The sequence below is a fragment of the Cibotium barometz genome, chromosome 33 (genome assembly GCF_041138505.1).
Source record: "Cibotium barometz isolate CiBa-2024 chromosome 33, ASM4113850v1, whole genome shotgun sequence".
NCBI lineage: Eukaryota > Viridiplantae > Streptophyta > Polypodiopsida > Cyatheales > Cibotiaceae > Cibotium > Cibotium barometz.
Genome location: NC_141078.1, coordinates 47,430,165 through 47,448,058, shown reverse-complemented (window position 1 = coordinate 47,448,058; position 17,894 = coordinate 47,430,165). Strand labels below are relative to the sequence as shown.

At 48.4% G+C, this 17,894-nt stretch overlaps 1 protein-coding gene across 1 annotated transcript in view; it reads right to left on the bottom strand.

Moving 5' to 3' along the window:
• Nucleotides 1-17,894, bottom strand: part of SRD2 (snRNA activating complex family protein) — a 117,358-nt gene that overhangs the window by 24,575 nt on the left and 74,889 nt on the right. Inside the window, exon 7 of the mRNA XM_086773348.1 lies at nucleotides 14,628-14,723. Within this exon, the coding sequence (XP_086629474.1) occupies nucleotides 14,628-14,723 (96 nt within the window). The remainder of the gene's footprint in view (nucleotides 1-14,627; nucleotides 14,724-17,894) is intronic.

Below are 17,894 nucleotides of genomic sequence, written 5' to 3'. Positions count from 1 at the left end.
TCATTGACTTCCAAGACCAGCCTTGCCTAGGCCTCTTCCTGCTTGAGCTCCGCACACAGGGACACCTTCTTGAGAGAGCTTCGCTCGGCCCCAGCCACCCCGCCCCCTCCCTCGCCAGCCAACCATCACCAGTTTCTTCCGGACCCACGGGGTGGAGGACACTCATATAGTGGATCTTGTGGAGCCTCCATGAGCTACTCTGGACCTACCTCGGACCAAGCCTCCGCACTCCAACGTGCCCAATGCTCCCTGCCCCCCCGTTGGCCACGATCACCTCATTAGCTCCAGATCCAGGACATGCTCCACCGCCATCGAGCTACCTTTCCACGTGACATAGCTGAGGGAGACCTCTCGGCCATATTCATTAGCTCCATGCTTGATATTTTGGAGAGTGGTATACCATCTACTCGGAGCTGATGTTGCTCTCATGTTTCTATGTTCTTAGTATTCCATGATGAGTTTCCATGGACAGTTTTGTATCACCCCAATGAGATTACTATGTTTATGTTTTCTTTCTGTTTTATTTTCCATTCCATGATGAGATATGCCATGGACATTATTGTATCACTTTGGTCTCATAGGCCCATTGGGCCTCTTCCGAGAGGGATTCAGACCACTCACACGGGTGATACAGTTTGAGGAACAAAGGTGCTTGGGCATGTACTTGATGGAGCTCAGACAACACAGGGATGTAGTGTTGAGGCAGCATGCTGAGAGACAACCCCAACTCTGATAGTACACCTCACAGAGACCAATAACAGATTTCTTTGTGGTACATACATTCACATCGGAATCCACTATCCACAATAGTTCCTCTACTATGACATCAAAGCCCACCACCCGTACCCACGCTCAAGTTTCACGCCCCAGAGGAGTTCTTAGTGAGAGAGCTCGATCCATTCTACGAGCCAGACGTCCCCGACCCAGAGCATCAGGACCCTCCACCACATAGAGACAGATTCGTGAGGTTCTCCACCGACATGTCACACTTCCATCACACAGGCCTGACATTCAACCCACCATCAGATCGGTTCTGGCCTAGGCTGGTATCGTCATTAGCTGATCACAGCATATCTCACTCTACATAGGATTATCTGCTGATCACATGTATTGTCAGATGTTTTCATTTTACTTTTTCTTTCAGTTTTCCATGGCTCAGTATATCCATGGTACCATTGTATTACTTTTGGTCTCATAGGCCCTTGGAGTCTTCCGTAGACGTTAATATAACTTTCTTTCTTTCTTTCTCTCTCTCGCAGCTTCTTAGGGGCCAAATTTATCTGATGAGAATAGGCAACGAGTTGAGAGGCCCCAAGTCATGAAGTTCTCCCATATGATCCGCACCACACCATCAATGCTACACATGATTATCCAAGCAAAGTTTGTAGCAGCCCCGATGGTAGTGGATGCATTCTTCCAGAAAGTCACTTACCTCCATGACATAAGTGAGAGGGCTCCCCACAGGTACCCAAGGCTTGCCCTCGAGTCCTCGAGGCACAGGGCCACCCTGGAGTATGGTACGCCCGACTTTCCACTTGGTTCTTAGGATATGGGCTCCACATGGACCGCCTCCCACCTCTCATGAAGACAACAACCGGGTTATCCAGTTGGATCTTCTCAACCTCTACACTTACTACACATGGATCACACCTTCGGAGCTTCCACCGAAGATGCACTTCTACAGAGATCACTTCCCTGGGCTCACAAAAAATGGATTCATCAAGCAGCCCGGCTACCTAAGTTGCACTTGACCCATGCCATGCGGATTGCCATTCGCCAAATACGGGTTTCATCCCACTGCCTCAGAGTGGAGACAAGGAGAGTTGAGCACGTCTTCAGAGCTAGGGAGCTCATACGGAGACCTAGGGAGGAGAATATATGCCGATTATGCCACACAAAGGTTGAGTCAGAGGAGCATTACGTATGTCACTGCCTAGTATACTATGAGATCCGCGGGAGGTTTCATTGTCTGTTCCATGAGGGGTTTGGCCCACTTTCCAAGATCACTGACTTCCCAGACCAATACTGCCCAGGGTTCTTCCTGTTGAAGCTCCGCAGACAGAGGGATACATTCTTGAAAGAGCTTAGACCCCAGCCACCCCGCCCCGTCCCTCGCCGACCATCTACCACGAGCTTCTTATGGACCCAAGAGGAGGACACCCCACAATGAATCCCATGGACCCACCTCAGGCTATTGTTGCAGACCCACCTCCCCGGAGAGGAGTTACCATGCCCGACGCCCACTACGCCCTTCATGGACGACAGCCATGATCCACTCATCCACTCCACATCCAAGACATGCTCCACGGCCATTGAGCTACCTTTGCACGTGACATAGCTAAGGGAGACCTTTCGGCCATACTCATTAGCCCATGCTTGATATATTGGAGAGTCTATTGGAAGCTAATGCTACTCTCATGATTCATGTTTCATGTTCCTTGTATTCCATGATGAGATTTCCATGGACATTTCTGCATCACTCCAATGAGATTGTTCTATTTTATTTTCTGTCCCATGATGAGATATGCAATGGACATTTTTGTCTCACTTTGGTCTCAATGGTCCATTGGGTCTTTAGTAGACACTTAATATCCTCTCTCTCTCTCTCTTACATATGCCGCTGCCCAATATACTATGAGAGCCGCGGGACGTTTCACTGTCTATTTCGTGAGGGATTTGGTCCACTCTCCAAGATCATTGACTTCCAAGACCAGCGTTGCCTAGGCCTCTTCCTGCTTGAGCTCTACAGACACAGGGACACCTTGAGAGAGCTCCGGTCCCAGCCACCCCGCCCCCTCCCTCGCCAGCCAACCATCACCAGTTTCCTCCGAACCCACGAGGTGGAGGACACCGACATAGTGGATCTTGTGGACCCTCCACGAGCTGCTCTTGACCTACCTAGCCCGAGAGGAGTTACCTCGGACCGAGCCTCTACACTCCAGCGTGCCCGACGACACCCTCGGCCCCCCCGTCGGCCACAATCACCTCATTAGCTCCAAATCCAAGACATGCTCCACCGCCATCGAGCTACCTTTTTACGTGACATAGCTGAGGGAGACCTCTCGGCCATATTCATTAGCCCCATGCTTGATATTTTGGAGAGTCGTATACCATCTACTCGAAGCTGATGTTGCTCTCGTGTTTCTATGTTCTTAGTATTCCATGATGAGTTTCCATGGACAGTTTTGTATCACCCCAATGAGATAGCTATGTTTATGTTTTTTTTCTGTTTTATTTACCATTCCATATGAGATATGCCATGGACATTATTGTATCACTTTAGTCTCATAGGCCCATTGGGTCTTTAGTAGACGCTTAATATATCTTTCTCTCTCTAACCTTGAGGGCATGTACTCAATTTGAAGGAGGAGAAATTCAACTATCCCTCAATGATGAGCTGAATACACTTAGAGAGCAAATGAAGACCCTCCAAGAACAAGAGGAGAAGACGGCAAACAAGGCAACCACATGGGCCGAGGTGATTAAGAAGACACAGAAACAAGTGGAAGAAGCGGGCAGCTGGATTGAGGTTGCCAAGAAGCAACGGAACCCACCATCATCAATGACACACTCTAAGAGGAGAAAAGAAGGAAGATTAGGGCATTGAATGTGAGAGTGGTGGGATGGAAGGAAGGAGCCTCGCCGAAAGAGGACGCCATAGCACTATGCAGAAAGCTGGAAATCGCTGATACCCCCTTCGTCAAGGCATGGAGGGTGGACAAAGACACCACCAAGGAACGCGCACTCATCCTCAAGTTTGCAGGGCTAGAGGCGAGGCAAGCATTCCTTACCAAAAGGCGGGCACTAATAGGAGAAAAGACTTACCTCGAAGACAATCTCACACTAGCACAAGTGGCACACAGGAGGGAGTGCATGCCACGCATCTTGGATGCACGGAAGGCAGGGAAATGGGCAGTGTACAGAGATGGGAGGGTGATCATCACCAAGCGACGTGCCCAATGACAATGCGAGACCTATGAGACCAAGCTAGAGATTGCGGTTTGGAACTGCAATGGTCTGTTCGAGGAGACAATTAAAGGGAGAGACTTGGTCTTATACACATAGACACATCAGTGCCAGAGGAGTCGGCTTCCAAAGGCGAGAGGATACAAATGGGAGTTTGTTCACCGCCCACAACCACGCATAGTAGGGGGTACCCGGGGGTCGGCAAGGGTGGCTTTACTATACAAGGAGGAGCTTCAACATGTGATACAGGTGGTCGGACGGGATGAGGCCGCACGGTTTTTGTAGGTGAGGATCCAGACAAAGAGGGCCCAAGACGGGCTAGACTGATGAGGAGACTGCAAGATATGGGAGTGCCAGCAGAGATGCTTGGGGGATCATTACACTCTATGAGTCAAGTCATAGGCAAAGTACAGGCTCAGGAGGTGACTTAGAGATCATACACAACACTATCAAGGTGAAGCAGGGCTGCCCCTTGTCTCCTACTCTATTTGGTCTATACATTGACGAGATCTCGAATTACATAGACAGACACGGAGGACAAGGAGCACATTTGGCAGGAGTCTTGATACCGATCCTCTTGTATGCAGATGATATTGTTCTTATTTTTGATTCGCCAGAGAGGCTGCAGAGGCATTTGGATGCATTACGGGCCTTTTGCGAGGACCGGGACCTCACTGTGAACCTTGGAAAGACCAAGGTCATGATCTTTAACACCTCCTCACAGTGGATAAGTAGATCTGCAGCATAGTTTACATACAGTGGAGAGCCTGTGGAGTATGTTACCTCATATGTATACCTTGGGATCACTTTTGCTGGACCTCAGTTCTCGATGCGGAAGGCGGCCAAAGCTAGATTGATGAGGGGATATGCAGCCCTTGGCTCGCTAGAGAGGCAATGCTCAGATACAGTTTCAGGAGCCGAGGACGAAGCTTTGGCTATTTGATACTCTAGTTACACCTGCACTACTGTATGGTGCCCCCATCTGGGGTCCTAGCTTATACCACAGGAGGAGACAGAGGAGAGAGCCAGCACAGATACAAAGGAGGTATATGATGGGTGGAAGCCGATGGAGAGGCCCTTAGTGGCGATGATCTCACGCATGATTAGGAGTAGGCCCTCAATGCCACATGAGATTGTGTGGGCAGAGATGGGGGCTGCACCAATAGTGACAGAGGCTCGATTCTAGACAGTGACATACTGGCACAGGCTATGGGAGCTTCCACTTGATAGATACCCCCGGCTAGCTCTGGAGTCCTCGAGACAGTTGACACTTGAGGGAGATACAGAGTGCTGGTATGCACAGGCAGGCAATTGGTTTGGCATGCACAGTATGTAGATGGAGGCACTCCCCCCGTTCCAATACAGCATAGAGGCCCCGTCATTTGCTCTCAGCCGCACAGAGCGGAACAGGGTTATCAAGAAGGACATTGTCAGACTGGATACTCAAAGGACATGGAGTTCACCTAGTCATCCACTGGGAACGAAGATGGCCTTCTACAGAGATCACCTCCTATGCCTGACAGAGGATGGGTTCATCATCCGCCCACGCTACATGGATACACACCTATCCTTTGGGGTGAGATGTGCGATCCGCCACATCCGCACCTCGTCCCACCAGCTGAGAGTGTAGACTGCCAGATATGGGCCTAGGGCGGCCGCACTAGAGGACAGGATATGCTAGCTCTGTCACACAAAGCCCGAGACAGAGGATCATTACATATGCCGATGCCCTGTATACTATGAGATTCGGGGGAGGTTCCACTGCCTCTTCCGGCCGAGCTGGGTTCGGACCACTTTCCAAGATCATGGACTTCCCGAATCAGAGATACCTGGGACTCTTTCTTCTAGAGCTCCGTAGACACAGGGAGTCCTTAGTGAGATCCAGATCAACTGTACTTGCTCGGGGACCAGCACAGAGAGCTCTCACCAACTTCTTCCATACCAGCACTCCGAGGGGCAATCCAACCATCATACCTAGACTACAGGCTAGTGCAGGAGCTCAGCCGAGAGGTGCTCAACAAAGCCACTGAGTTATGCAGAGCTCAACGCCCCGGACCCCATGGCCCTCTCCCACGGCCACGCCACCACAAGAAGATCCGGGCCATCATCTCCCATCATCGCAGGACCTTCTCACGGCAGCTCAGTTTTACCACCTTGAGCACCATGTCACAGCGCCCCATGAGGGATGTATTAGGGTGATATGAGTGCTCTCTGCTTATGTACCTAGATCAGATTTTATAGTTCTAGATTTTTGTTATCTTTCTTTATTACTATTTTGTACCCAGGATCATGTACCTCATGGATATGATGTAACCTTTTGGTCTCATAGGTCATTTTGGCCTTTTGAAGACGTTAATACTAGCACGGCATGGGAGACGTCCAGTCAGAGTACTCACCATGGAGGACATTGAGGATATCCGCCATCGACTGATGAGAGACATCTTTGGATAGTGATGTGTATGATGCTTACCTTTGTTGCTGGAGTTTTCCTCCCACATGTTATCCATTAGGAGCTCCTAGTACCGTACTTTTCCTCATAGTTGTTTCAGTTTCAGTTAGTTGTTTAGTTGTTTTTAGCTTTTCTTACACAGACATTGTATCAGATCCACCAATTGTTGTAACCTTTTTGGTCTCATAGGTCATTTTGTCCTTCTGAAGACGTTAATATATCATTTCATCTCTCTCTCTCTCTCTCTCTCTCTCTCTCTCTCTCTCTCTCTCTCTCTCTCTCTCTCTCTCTCTCTCTGCCCCAGACCCCATGGCCCTCGCCCACGGCCATGCCACCACAGGAGGATCCAGGCCATCATCGCCGCAGGACCTTCTCATGCCAGCTCAGTTTCACCACCTTGAGCACCATGTCACAGCGGCCCATGAGGGATGTATTAGGGTGATATGAAAGCTCTCTGCTCATGTACTTAGATCACATTTTATAGTTCCAGATTTTTGTTATCTTTCTTTATTACTATTTTGTACCCAGGATGATGTACCTCATGGATATGATGTAGCCTTTTGGTCTCATAGGTCATTTTTGCCTTTTGAAGACGTTAATACAACTCTCTCTCTCTCTCTCTCTCTCTCTCTCTCTCTCTCTATATATATATATATATATATATATATATATATATATATATATATATATATATATATATATATATATATCCATCCAAAGGCTCTCTGGAGGCATGTTTGACACATTCTAGGACTTTTGTGCACAGCGGGATCTCTCAATAAACCTTGGGAAAACCAAGGTTATGGTCTTCAACACATCTCCTCTTTTCACATCTCAACTGAGTTTCACCTACATGGGCAGCCCAGTGGAGATTGCACACTCATTTGTGTACTTGGGAGTGAATTTTACAGGACCAGTCTTCTCGATGGGCCATGTTGCAGAGACTAGACTAGACTGATGCGAGGTATGCTTCTCTTGCTCTCATGGAGTGGCAGTGCTTCCAAGCCCATTCCCACGAGCCAAGGACCAAGATGTGGCTATTTGACACCTTGGTCACTCTTGCATTGATGTATGGAGCACCCTTTTGGGCACTTGATCTTACAGCTCTAAGCGGCCAAATGGCTGAAGATAGAGAGGCCTCAGGTCATGATACTCTCCCATATGATATGCACCAAACCATCGATCCCACATGATATCATCTTGGCAGAGTTTGCTGCAGCACCCATGATAGTAGAGGCACTTTTCCAGACAATCACATACATTCACACGATGAGTGCCATGGCCCCTTGGAGACTCTCGAGGCTAGCCCTACAGTCCTCCCAACAGCTAGCAGCAGATGGGCACGAGGCAGGGCCTCAGGATCGATCGCCTCCCCCCACTCCACAATATGACCCAGACTCCCCATTCATCATGCTCTCTCAAGATGACAGAAACTAGGTGATCAGATATGTTTTACTGGGACTGTACATACAGGATACCTGGATCACAACACATAAGCCACTCTCACACAAACAGCAATACTACATGGATACTTTCATGAGGCTTACAGAGGGTGGTTTCATGCTGAGGGCTAAATATCTTGACATATACATGTCACATGCCATGCGGATTGTAGTGGGCGACTTGCGGGTGTCATTGCACCGCCTGAGAATATAGACAGGGAGAGCCATGCAGAGATCTCATGAGGAGAGGATATGCACTATGTGCCAACAAGAGGTCGAGTCAGAGGAGCACTTCATATGCAAATGCACCGTACATTATGAGATTCCAAGGAGGTTCCACTATCGGGTTTGGACCCTTATCCAAGATCATGGATTACCCAGATCAGCGATGCCTGGGCCTCTTCCTACTAGAGTGTCATCGCCACACTGATTAGGGAGTCGAGACCCGTCACCCTATGGGAGACATCCACCCCGGCCCCAAGCAATCAACACTCGGTTCTTCCAGCCACAAGAGGACACCCCACCAGCCATGGATGACATACCCTTAGCCTCATCGAGCCACACATTCTCAAGTGCTTGACCCCCCGCCAGACCCCACTCTGGTGTGACTCTATACTGGGCTGCCACAGCACTACAGGGAGCTCGACACCCTAGACTCCCTGGACCTCGCCAGCAACACACATATCAGCCCCAACTTGAGGAGATCGTGGAGAGTCACAGAACCACCTTCCCACGCCCAGCGGATCTGCAGAGCCCTCTACAGGCTAACCCCATGCTCGATATCCTTGATGGCCCCCTCCCCCTAGTGTCCGATGCGGCACATATTATGAGATGGAGGCACCTCCATAGTGTACCCCTCCGTCCCACATGATATTGTATCCCCTCACTATATTCCACTCACCTCCATAGCATACCCCCCCTCACTATATTCACACCCTATAAGGGTTTCTGTTTACCTTCCATTTCCAGTTTCATTTTCTAGGTGCCAGTAGTATCATCTTTATTTTTCATTTTCTGGGTTTTTTTATCCAGACATTGTATCAGATCCACCATGATGTAACTTTTGGTCTCATAGGTCATTATGGCCTTTTGAAGACGTTAATGTAACATTTCATTTCATTTCATCTCTCTCTCTCTCTCTCTCTCTCTCTCTCTCTCTCTCTCTCTCTCGCGTGCGTGAGCACCTTTGCGCCCCTCCCTTCTGTCCGCGTTGTGCACCTTGGCTGTCCGCGTTGCACGCCCCTTCCTGTTGTCTGTGCTGCCCTGCTACCCGCGCCGTGCACCCCTTTACCCCAGCCACCGTACTCAAGCCCCCAAGGCAGCAACTGGGGGGGGGGGGGGATAGCCAGGATGAACCTACACGGGCTGGAGGCATACATCAAGACTTTGGAGGACAACACCAAGAAGGCCTTGGTTGGGCAAAAGAATGCCTTGGACAAGGTCTTGAACCAACATGAAAAACAGTTGTAAGGCCTCTGCAAGAAGATCCAGAGCAAAAATAACAAGATCGAAGAACTGGAGGCAAACATGAACCACCAGCAGGAGGAGATTAGGACGCTGAAAGAGACCAAGATGCAACAACAGGCAATGCCAGAGGCTGTGAGGCTGCATCATGCCTTTGCTCCTCATGGGCTTCAGCAAGGCATCTGGCATCTGCTGCACGGGCCGCCTCCTAGAGAGTACCACAGAATTGCTCCAACTCCATGGCTGTGTGCTGACGATTGGCCTCTGGATCTCAATGTAGAGGAGATACTTGGGCAGAAGGCTTGAGGATGGCGTAACTTCTAGGTGTCCTGATGCTGATGTATTTGCTGCTGCATCTGCTACTGTATCAAGGAAAAAATGGAAGTCATGGAAGTCTCAAGTCCAGATGAAGAAACAATCGAAGAAGAAGTATGCTCCGTGGGAAAAGATGAATCAAGGGGAGTAGTGAGCTTCTCTTGTGGTGGTGAGACTGAATCTTCCAAATTACTCATTGCGGGAGTGCTTGTGTTCAACACCGAGCACAAGTAAACCATTCACCACGGGTGTGGGAGGCTCTTTCACAGACTTTCCGGTTAGGCTAGTAAACCAACCACCTACGAGAGATGGGAACCACACCTGGTACTTGGGTATGCCACTGGAGCCTGAAAACCAACCAGAAACATTTTAGTGCTCTCTTTTACCAAAGGCGGCAAAGCTCTGATACCAGTGTGATAAGCCACTTATGCGGAAGTAGTTCATTATTCAGAGTCTGTGTGTGTACCCTTGTATACATGTACCCCTGTTTGTGTACCCGCTTGTGTCCGTGCGTGAACAGCCCTTATATCTGTGTGTAAACACTCACTTATGTGAGTATGTGTGTAGGTGCATGTGAACAACCTCTTGTAGCCATTTATGTGTGTATGTGATAAGCAATGGCATCATGAAGCACAGGATGCGGCATATGAGCTACATGGTGTTTTGACCTTAGACAGGTTGAAAGAAGGCCTTTTGGAGCATTTTCAGCAGCAAGCGGAGGATTCTAGTGTGCTTTGGCAGGAGTTGAGCATCTTGAAGCAGGTCCATGGGCAATCACTGGATGATTTTGTGAAGTGAGTGGTGTATGACATTGAAGCAGGAAGTTCCTCCTATGTTTCTGAAGAAGAGCTTGTTTATTGATGGTTTGCTACCCCATTTGAAGGTCAGGGTTGAGTTGAAGAATCCCAAGTGATTTGATGATGCAGTTAGGGTTGCTAGGGAAAAGGAAGGCAAGATTTTGAAGCAAATGGAGATGGGTATTTATCCGTATGAAGGTGTTATGTCTGCAAGGGATATGCATGTAAATTTGGTTGAGGTGGATAAGAGTCCTATCCAAAGTTTGATTAGACAGGAGCCTCAAAGGCCTATACAGGTGCAAAGGGGGATGTTCTATGTGCCTTCTGATTTTTTTCCAAAGTCTTTAAAGCATGTGAAGGTGGATGAAAAGCAGCATGAGGAATCTGGGTCAAGGTTTGAGACTTTTGCAGATAAGGAATTGCCAGTGGATTCTGCTTTGGATTGGGACGTTATGGCTGCTCATAACAGTGATTTGGAATGCTCTATTGAAGATCATTTGTATTCGGATCTGGAAGACATGCATGCACATGGAAGTAAAGAGGATGATGCCTTGGGATTGACTGATGATAAGAAGGAAGAGGAGTTGGATATAGAATGCTTTGAGGATGATTTTTGCCAGATTCTACAAGGGAGGAGGATGAGGTAGAGACTTGTGATGAAGTGAAGACGGTTTGTAATGCGGATATGGAGAGTGTGGAGGAAGATCCTATTATTATGGATTTTCTTGGACAGCTTGATGGTGGTATGGTACCTGCGAAGAATGATGTGGATGTTGTTCCATTTGATGCATTATGTGCTGGGGAGTCTTTGGACGATGATACTAGGGGGGTTGGCAACATTCAAGAAGGTATGCATGTAGATTGGGCTGATGAAGAGCATTGTGATGTGAGTATTGTGCTTGAGGATGATATGTGGGAAGTTGCTAGCCTTGATGAACAGGAGCCAGAGATGGATATGGATGCAAATATGCTTGAGAGTGTAACAAAGGCTTCTTTACGTATTGTTGAAATGCTAAAGACAAAGTCCATGGATGACAAAGATTCTGAACCAGTTGAGCTGTATGGTTGTGAAGAGATGCCTATTTTACAAGAGCTGGAAGTGCTTGTGGACACTGCTGTTGGGAAGGATGTGGATTTTTGTGTGCCTAAAGGTCAAAATGTTGGAACCTGGCCTTCACTGGTATTGATGAATTGGATGCTAGATGTTGCAATGCCACAGGTTTTGAAGACAAGGAGGTTTGTTGTGGGTGAAGTGTTCTCTTATGGTTTATTTGAAGAGCGAGTGTTTGAGGGTGATGCTGTGTGGTCAGAGTCTGTGAATGCTTATCAGAGCATGGACGGAAATGATTTTGTGGCTCGTATGGTTGACATTTGGTATGTAGTGATGTAGCCATTGTTTTTCACAGATGTTGGCAAATGGGATGGTGAGTTACAGATGTTTCCTTTTGATCCTGGTGGATAGCTATTGGACTTTATCTTTTGCTGCTGAGCATGAATGCTCTAGCAAACAGGGGGGGTTGGCAAAGTATGTCAGGCAAAAATCTGAAAGGTGTTTTGGGCTTGTGTACATATGGAATGCATGGCAAGCGAATAAGCTTTGCCCTGAATGCCTTGGCAGATGTACAGGGTGGATGGTTTTGCTGTAGGCTTGTGCAGGTTTGTTCGAAGTGTGCTTTGTTGGAGGTGGCATCAGCCGCTCGGTAGCTTTGTTTGTGTGTGCGTTCCAAAAAGAAACTGGGCACTCGTGGGTGGTATTTGAAGTGTGTGTGGAAGCAGGGCCAACGTTGCCTTGTAGATGGTGTGAAATGTCAAGTTTGGGTGGCTACATGTATGCATGGTAGGAAGGAGGTGGCGCATGAGAATCAAAAAAAAAAAAAGCAAGGATGCCAAATTTGGCCACGTGGGTTCTTCCAAAAGCAATTGTCCATTGCAGAGCTGGCGGGCACGTGAAATAGACGAGGGCTGTGACAACTGGAGACAAGCTGTGGGTTCTTCCAGAAGGATGCAGATGGCTGGCACGTAAAGAAAACGGTGAGGCTTCTTCGGAGACATGTGCAGCCACAGGCGCTGGTGACAGATGGGCTTGGCGTTGGAGCAGCTGCTGGGAGAAGCTGTCTGGCAAAGGGCCCTCTGAGCACGCCTTCTTGAGCGAAGAGAGTCGAGGGCTGTCAGAAGAGAAAGAGGCTGGCTGTGACGGCCTCTGATGTGCGCAGGTGCGGCTGGTAGGCCACCTTGTCGACAATTGGGGACGACGGTGGCTGGATGCGCAGAACAGAAGGCTGGCAGGCGCCGACTGCAAAGAAGCCGCCTCGAAGGTGACGCCGACAGGGTCTAGTGGACGGCGTGGCTGACAGGCAGAGAAGCGGGTTGACGTGACCAACGTGTGTGAAGGCGGCCAATTGAGGATCGCCGCGATGAAGGAGAGGTAAGGCTGGCTGCGGGTATGGTTTTTGGCTGGCGGTGACCAACGTGTGAGAGGGGACCAGCGTGCGAGCGAAAGGCTTGAGGGAGCAGCCTCTGGAGCGGGCTGCTGGACGTGATGGAAGGTGCTGCTGATGGGCTGGCGCTGTAGAAGGGAGCCGCTTTGGTGAAGCGCTGTAGCCAGGGGACGTCAGCGAGGGGGAAGCCGCCTTGAAGCTGGTAGCGCAGACGGCACAGCCGGATGCAAGGCACTGGTTGGCGCAGCTGCTGGCGAGGACAAAGAGGTGAGAAGGCTTAGCACACCAACGGCAGCGACCAGAGCTGAGAGGTCAAAGAGGTGTTGCGCAGCGACGTGAAGGGATGCGCGGCTGCAGGCGAGGCCGGGAGATGGCCGCCTTTTGGGATGCGAAGGATGGCACCGGGAAGCAGTGAAGAGGACAGCGTGGCTGTGATTGCTGAAGACAAGCTTGACGTGGAGGGTCTTGGCACAGAGGCTGGCGACGACTGTGAGCCGCCACTGACAGGTGGGGGAGCCGCCTAGAAGGCTGCCTGTGGGTATGGTTTTAGGCTGGCGGTGACCAACGTGTGAGAGGGGGGGCACCTGGAAGAGAAGGACAAAGGTGTTGCTGCTTGGCTGGTGGGGCCGGTAGCACTGCAGAGAAGCTGCCTGTGGAAGTGCTCGTTGTGAGGTTGGCAGAGGATCAGCACAGAGAGAGAGAGAGGTGTTGGAGTAGCTGCTGCTGGCGACACACACTGAAGTGATGGGCTACGGAGGAGTTGAGGGTTGCTGGTGGGGCGATCCCAAACAAAGGGGGAAATCTCTATATATATATAGAGAGATTTCCCCCTTTGTTTGGGATTTTCGGGCGGAGCCCGCTTCATCGGCTTGACGCTCCACCTGCTCAATAGATGCACCCGTATCCAGGCTATATCTCTATATATATATCTATATATATATATATATAGAGAGAGAGAGAGAGAGAGAGAGAGATTTCCCCCTTTGTTTGGGATTTTCGGGCGGAGCCCCGCTTCATTGGCTTGACGCTCCACCTGCTCAATAGATGCACCTGTATCCAGGCTATATATATATATATATATCTCCCTTTGTTTGGGATTTTCGGGCAGAGCCCCGCTTCATCGGCTTGACGCTCCACCTGCTCAATAGATGCACCAGTATCCAGGCTTGCCGGGCATGCCGTGTGCTGCGGCTTATATATCCCTTTCTTCTATAAAATGGATTATTATTATGCATTACAGTAATAGGTTCACTCTTTATAAGCTTGAAAACTCACGACGACATATGCCAATAGATTATGAGCTATATATGCTTGGTCTTCATGAAGAAGGTAACACTGTAGGTAGGTTCCTTACAACTCTGAGATATTAAGACTCTGTTGACATTTACAGGCTGGCACTATCTTAACAAGCAATGGTCGTACTGTGAGGTGGAACAAGAAACCAGTCACAAGTCTTTAAGAGGATTGCTAAGCCGATTACTTTTCGATTCCCCCTAGTGATTAGCCCCACTCATAAACTAATTTGCGAGAGAGAAAAACACAAAGTCCATTACAAGACAAGTGATATGCACCAGATTTGTTAGTCCACACCAATTTCAAATACAATTCAAACTTTCTGAAAGTTGAAACAAGAAAGTTAAAGTTCAATATCACATGTGCATCACTGATGAAAGGTGATTAAAGAAAAGGTAATGCGACTTCACCCACCAAATTTTTAAAATAAAAAAATCATAGTCTGCTGTACTAAAATAGTTACCTTTTGTTTTTTTGATTGTCGTCGAACTTCAATCCATAGAACCACCTCAAAAGCTGGAACCTCCTCAACAGCACTTACTACTGCCATTGTATCGATCTGCAGAAACGCATCACAACATTCAAGCTAAGCCGTCATCTGATACATGAAGTGGTAAAAATATGCCCACTATGTAAACAAAGATGAGAAAAGGAGGAAGGTGGACAGAGAAACACCATATATGCAACACCCATACTAAAGGAATGCTACGATGGTAAGTTCCACACAACCAGTCTTGCAGTTTACCAACAACAAAATTTTGAACTTATATTTACAATTAGGCATTTTTGATAAGGACAAGAAGGAAAGTTCCTCTATGGCCTTGACACGCAAATCTAGTAGTAAGTGCATATGTTTCGGCTAGCCACCTTCAAAGATGCAATCTCGCTTGCGCATAGTGCTAAGATGAAGTACAATGGAGGCAAACGGGGTCTTCCCCAGGACAGCACAGGAGCCTCTAGCTCCAAGAACTCGACTAATGCGCCCAAGCTTACTCCAGACCAGAAAGCTCAGGTAGGCAAGACAAGTGGATGGCTGAGCAAAGAAAAAACGGCTCAGTACAAGGAAGAGGGTATATGTTTCTTTTGTCATACAAAAGGACAACTTCCCAGACTCCCACCCCAGCCACCACAGCTTCCATGGTAAACCCCGCTCCCACACATACCCCAACGGTTGTTCCTAGTTCTTCGGACCCCGCTTCTTCGATTGGTGCAATCATCAGCTGGGAGCTCAAAGATAAGCAAAAGGGCCACCAAGACCAAGAGTATAAGCGCAATGAATTCTCAAGACGTTTAGCTATATAGGTGGTCAGAGAGTCGCTGTCTTGTTTGACAACGGCAGCACGGAGGATGTGGTAAGGGAACAGGCTGCTCGGCAAGCTCGGTTCTTGTTGACTTCAGTAGACAAGAAGGTAGAAGGATTTAGCACAAGCATGACGACAAGCATCAAGTTCAAAGATCAAGGTGCTAAACTAGTGATTCATAGAAATTAATGGTTTTACAAGTTCCAACCACACTTTTCGAATTACCCGAAATGTGACCAAAGCCCCAATAACCATTAAGTGTGAGCCACGAAATCCGAACTTTCCTCTCATAAGCCACATGTAGGCTAAACGAGAAACATGGAAAGGAGTCTTAAACAGAGTTCTGCATAGAATCGATGACTTACCCGCAATGCTCGAAATCGCCTGCTTTCTGAAAAAAGGAGATCCTAGCGCACCTAAAACACGCGTTTTCGGCTTGAAAAATTATGTCCAATGTCCAATAGAACAGTATAGTTTCCCTATAGCTTTACTCCCGCAAAGAAAGCTCCTCAATCAGAGATCGTTTACCGGTGCCTCCCGTAGAGCTCCCGACAAGGGTGTAGTCGCCAACACAAATAGGAAAGAGTAGATGAAGCTCTTACCCTCGTACCGCTTCCTATGCTTCTCTTGCTTGCAGCTCAGCCCTTAGCATGAACCAAGCTCTGATACCATGAAAAGATGCAGGGGAGAAGAGAGCTTAAGCTCTTGCAAGCACACACACTCACAAAACCCTAAAAGAGAACACACAATGTGAGAGGCTGAAAATCTTCTTCTTCTTCACGCAACACTCAACACACCATATACAAAGATAAGAGTACACACAATATGAAAGGGTACTCAACCAAATACATACTAGGGTTCTCTATAGTGTGAACCCAACTAAATGAGCTGGCGCTATAACTAAGCCAGTCTCTAGAATGGCTGTCACACAGCCTGTCATCCCACTGGCCGCATATCACCCATGATCTCACCAACCATGCCAGTGATGTAAGTGTGGGACCTATCCCCCAGGCGGGTCATCAGTGTCCACCGCCTCACTAGATGAGCTCGATATCTCAACACGAGTAACATACGTTCTCGATGGAGCTCTCATTGTGCTTCCAAGCGATGAGTTCAACCTGACGCCAATCTTCTTCGATCTTGCGTTGGGCTTCCTCATAGTCCCATCTATCTGCTTTTCCTTGCTGCTTTCTTGCTTCAGCTTCTGCTTTTTCTTCTCTCCATCTAGCCTCGTCTTCTCTTCTTTGTTATTTCATCCAAAAGAAGAGAGAGATGTAGTTGGGGGTTGCTGGAGGCGGAGGAGGACGTGCTGTTGTTGCCTCCAAGAGTTGGAGACGCTCCATGAGAAGCTGGTTCTGAGCTCTGAGTAGAGCTATGGTGTGTGCTGTAGTCAGAAGAGCTAGGTCTCCTTCGAGGGAGACGTCTTTCGGCTGATGGGTACTCTCCTTTGTAGACATGATGCTGAAGTTGGTGGTCGCGCCGGAATGCAATCTGACCATCCAAGGATGCCCTCACGCTAGGATACAGTGTGTGTGGACAAACTGAATCTGATACCAATGTAACATGCAGCAAAAGTATTCGTAATTGAGGATCCTGTCACACAAATGCTCACAGCGTCTTCTATATCCCGAGTTTCACGAGTTTAGCAATCCACTTTAAGACTTTAAACTTTAAGAGATTTAAGAGAGAGAGAGAGAGAGAGAGAGAGAGAGAGAGAGAGAGAGCTGTATTAACGTCTACTAGAGGCCGAACTCGACCTATGAGACAAATCAATGTACAACTGTCAATGTCCTCTCGACGTCCAAAAAAAAAAAGGACAAAATGAACATGAAATAAACTATGAAAGTACTGAGCTAGTGAGGGGGGGTGTGATGGATGGAGCACTATTGCTAGAGGCTCAGTATGCAACCTATATGTGTAGGGTATACAAGAATGCAATGCAGATCTGTCTAGCTCCAACCAGTACCATAATGGGGGTGTAATATGTGATACATAGGCGATGGTGAGGCAAAAATCCCTCAGAGCATGATCTCCGGGTGTGAGTGTAAGTAATCTAGTCGCTCCTGGATATGGTGCTGATGTCCAGAGAGAGAGAGAGAGAGAGAGAGAGAGAGAGAGACTATACACCGTATGGGGTCCCGAATTACCCACTGAAGGGCCCCCTATCCCGTTACCGGAATAGTATTTACTTTATCTCTTTGAAGGGACTGACGGTGGACTGACGATAAGCCAAACACAAGATCTCGGAAGACCAAGAGTCGGGCTGAACTGTACACGACTGTAGATGCACCAATGATGACCAATCTCGAGCCTATACACTCTTCCCAATGGATGTAGGAAGGCTGCAAATCTGAGGCTGAGAGAAGGGGCTGATTGGGACTGTTCTAGACTATGTATGAATGCTGAGTTTTACCTTCACCAAGTGGCTG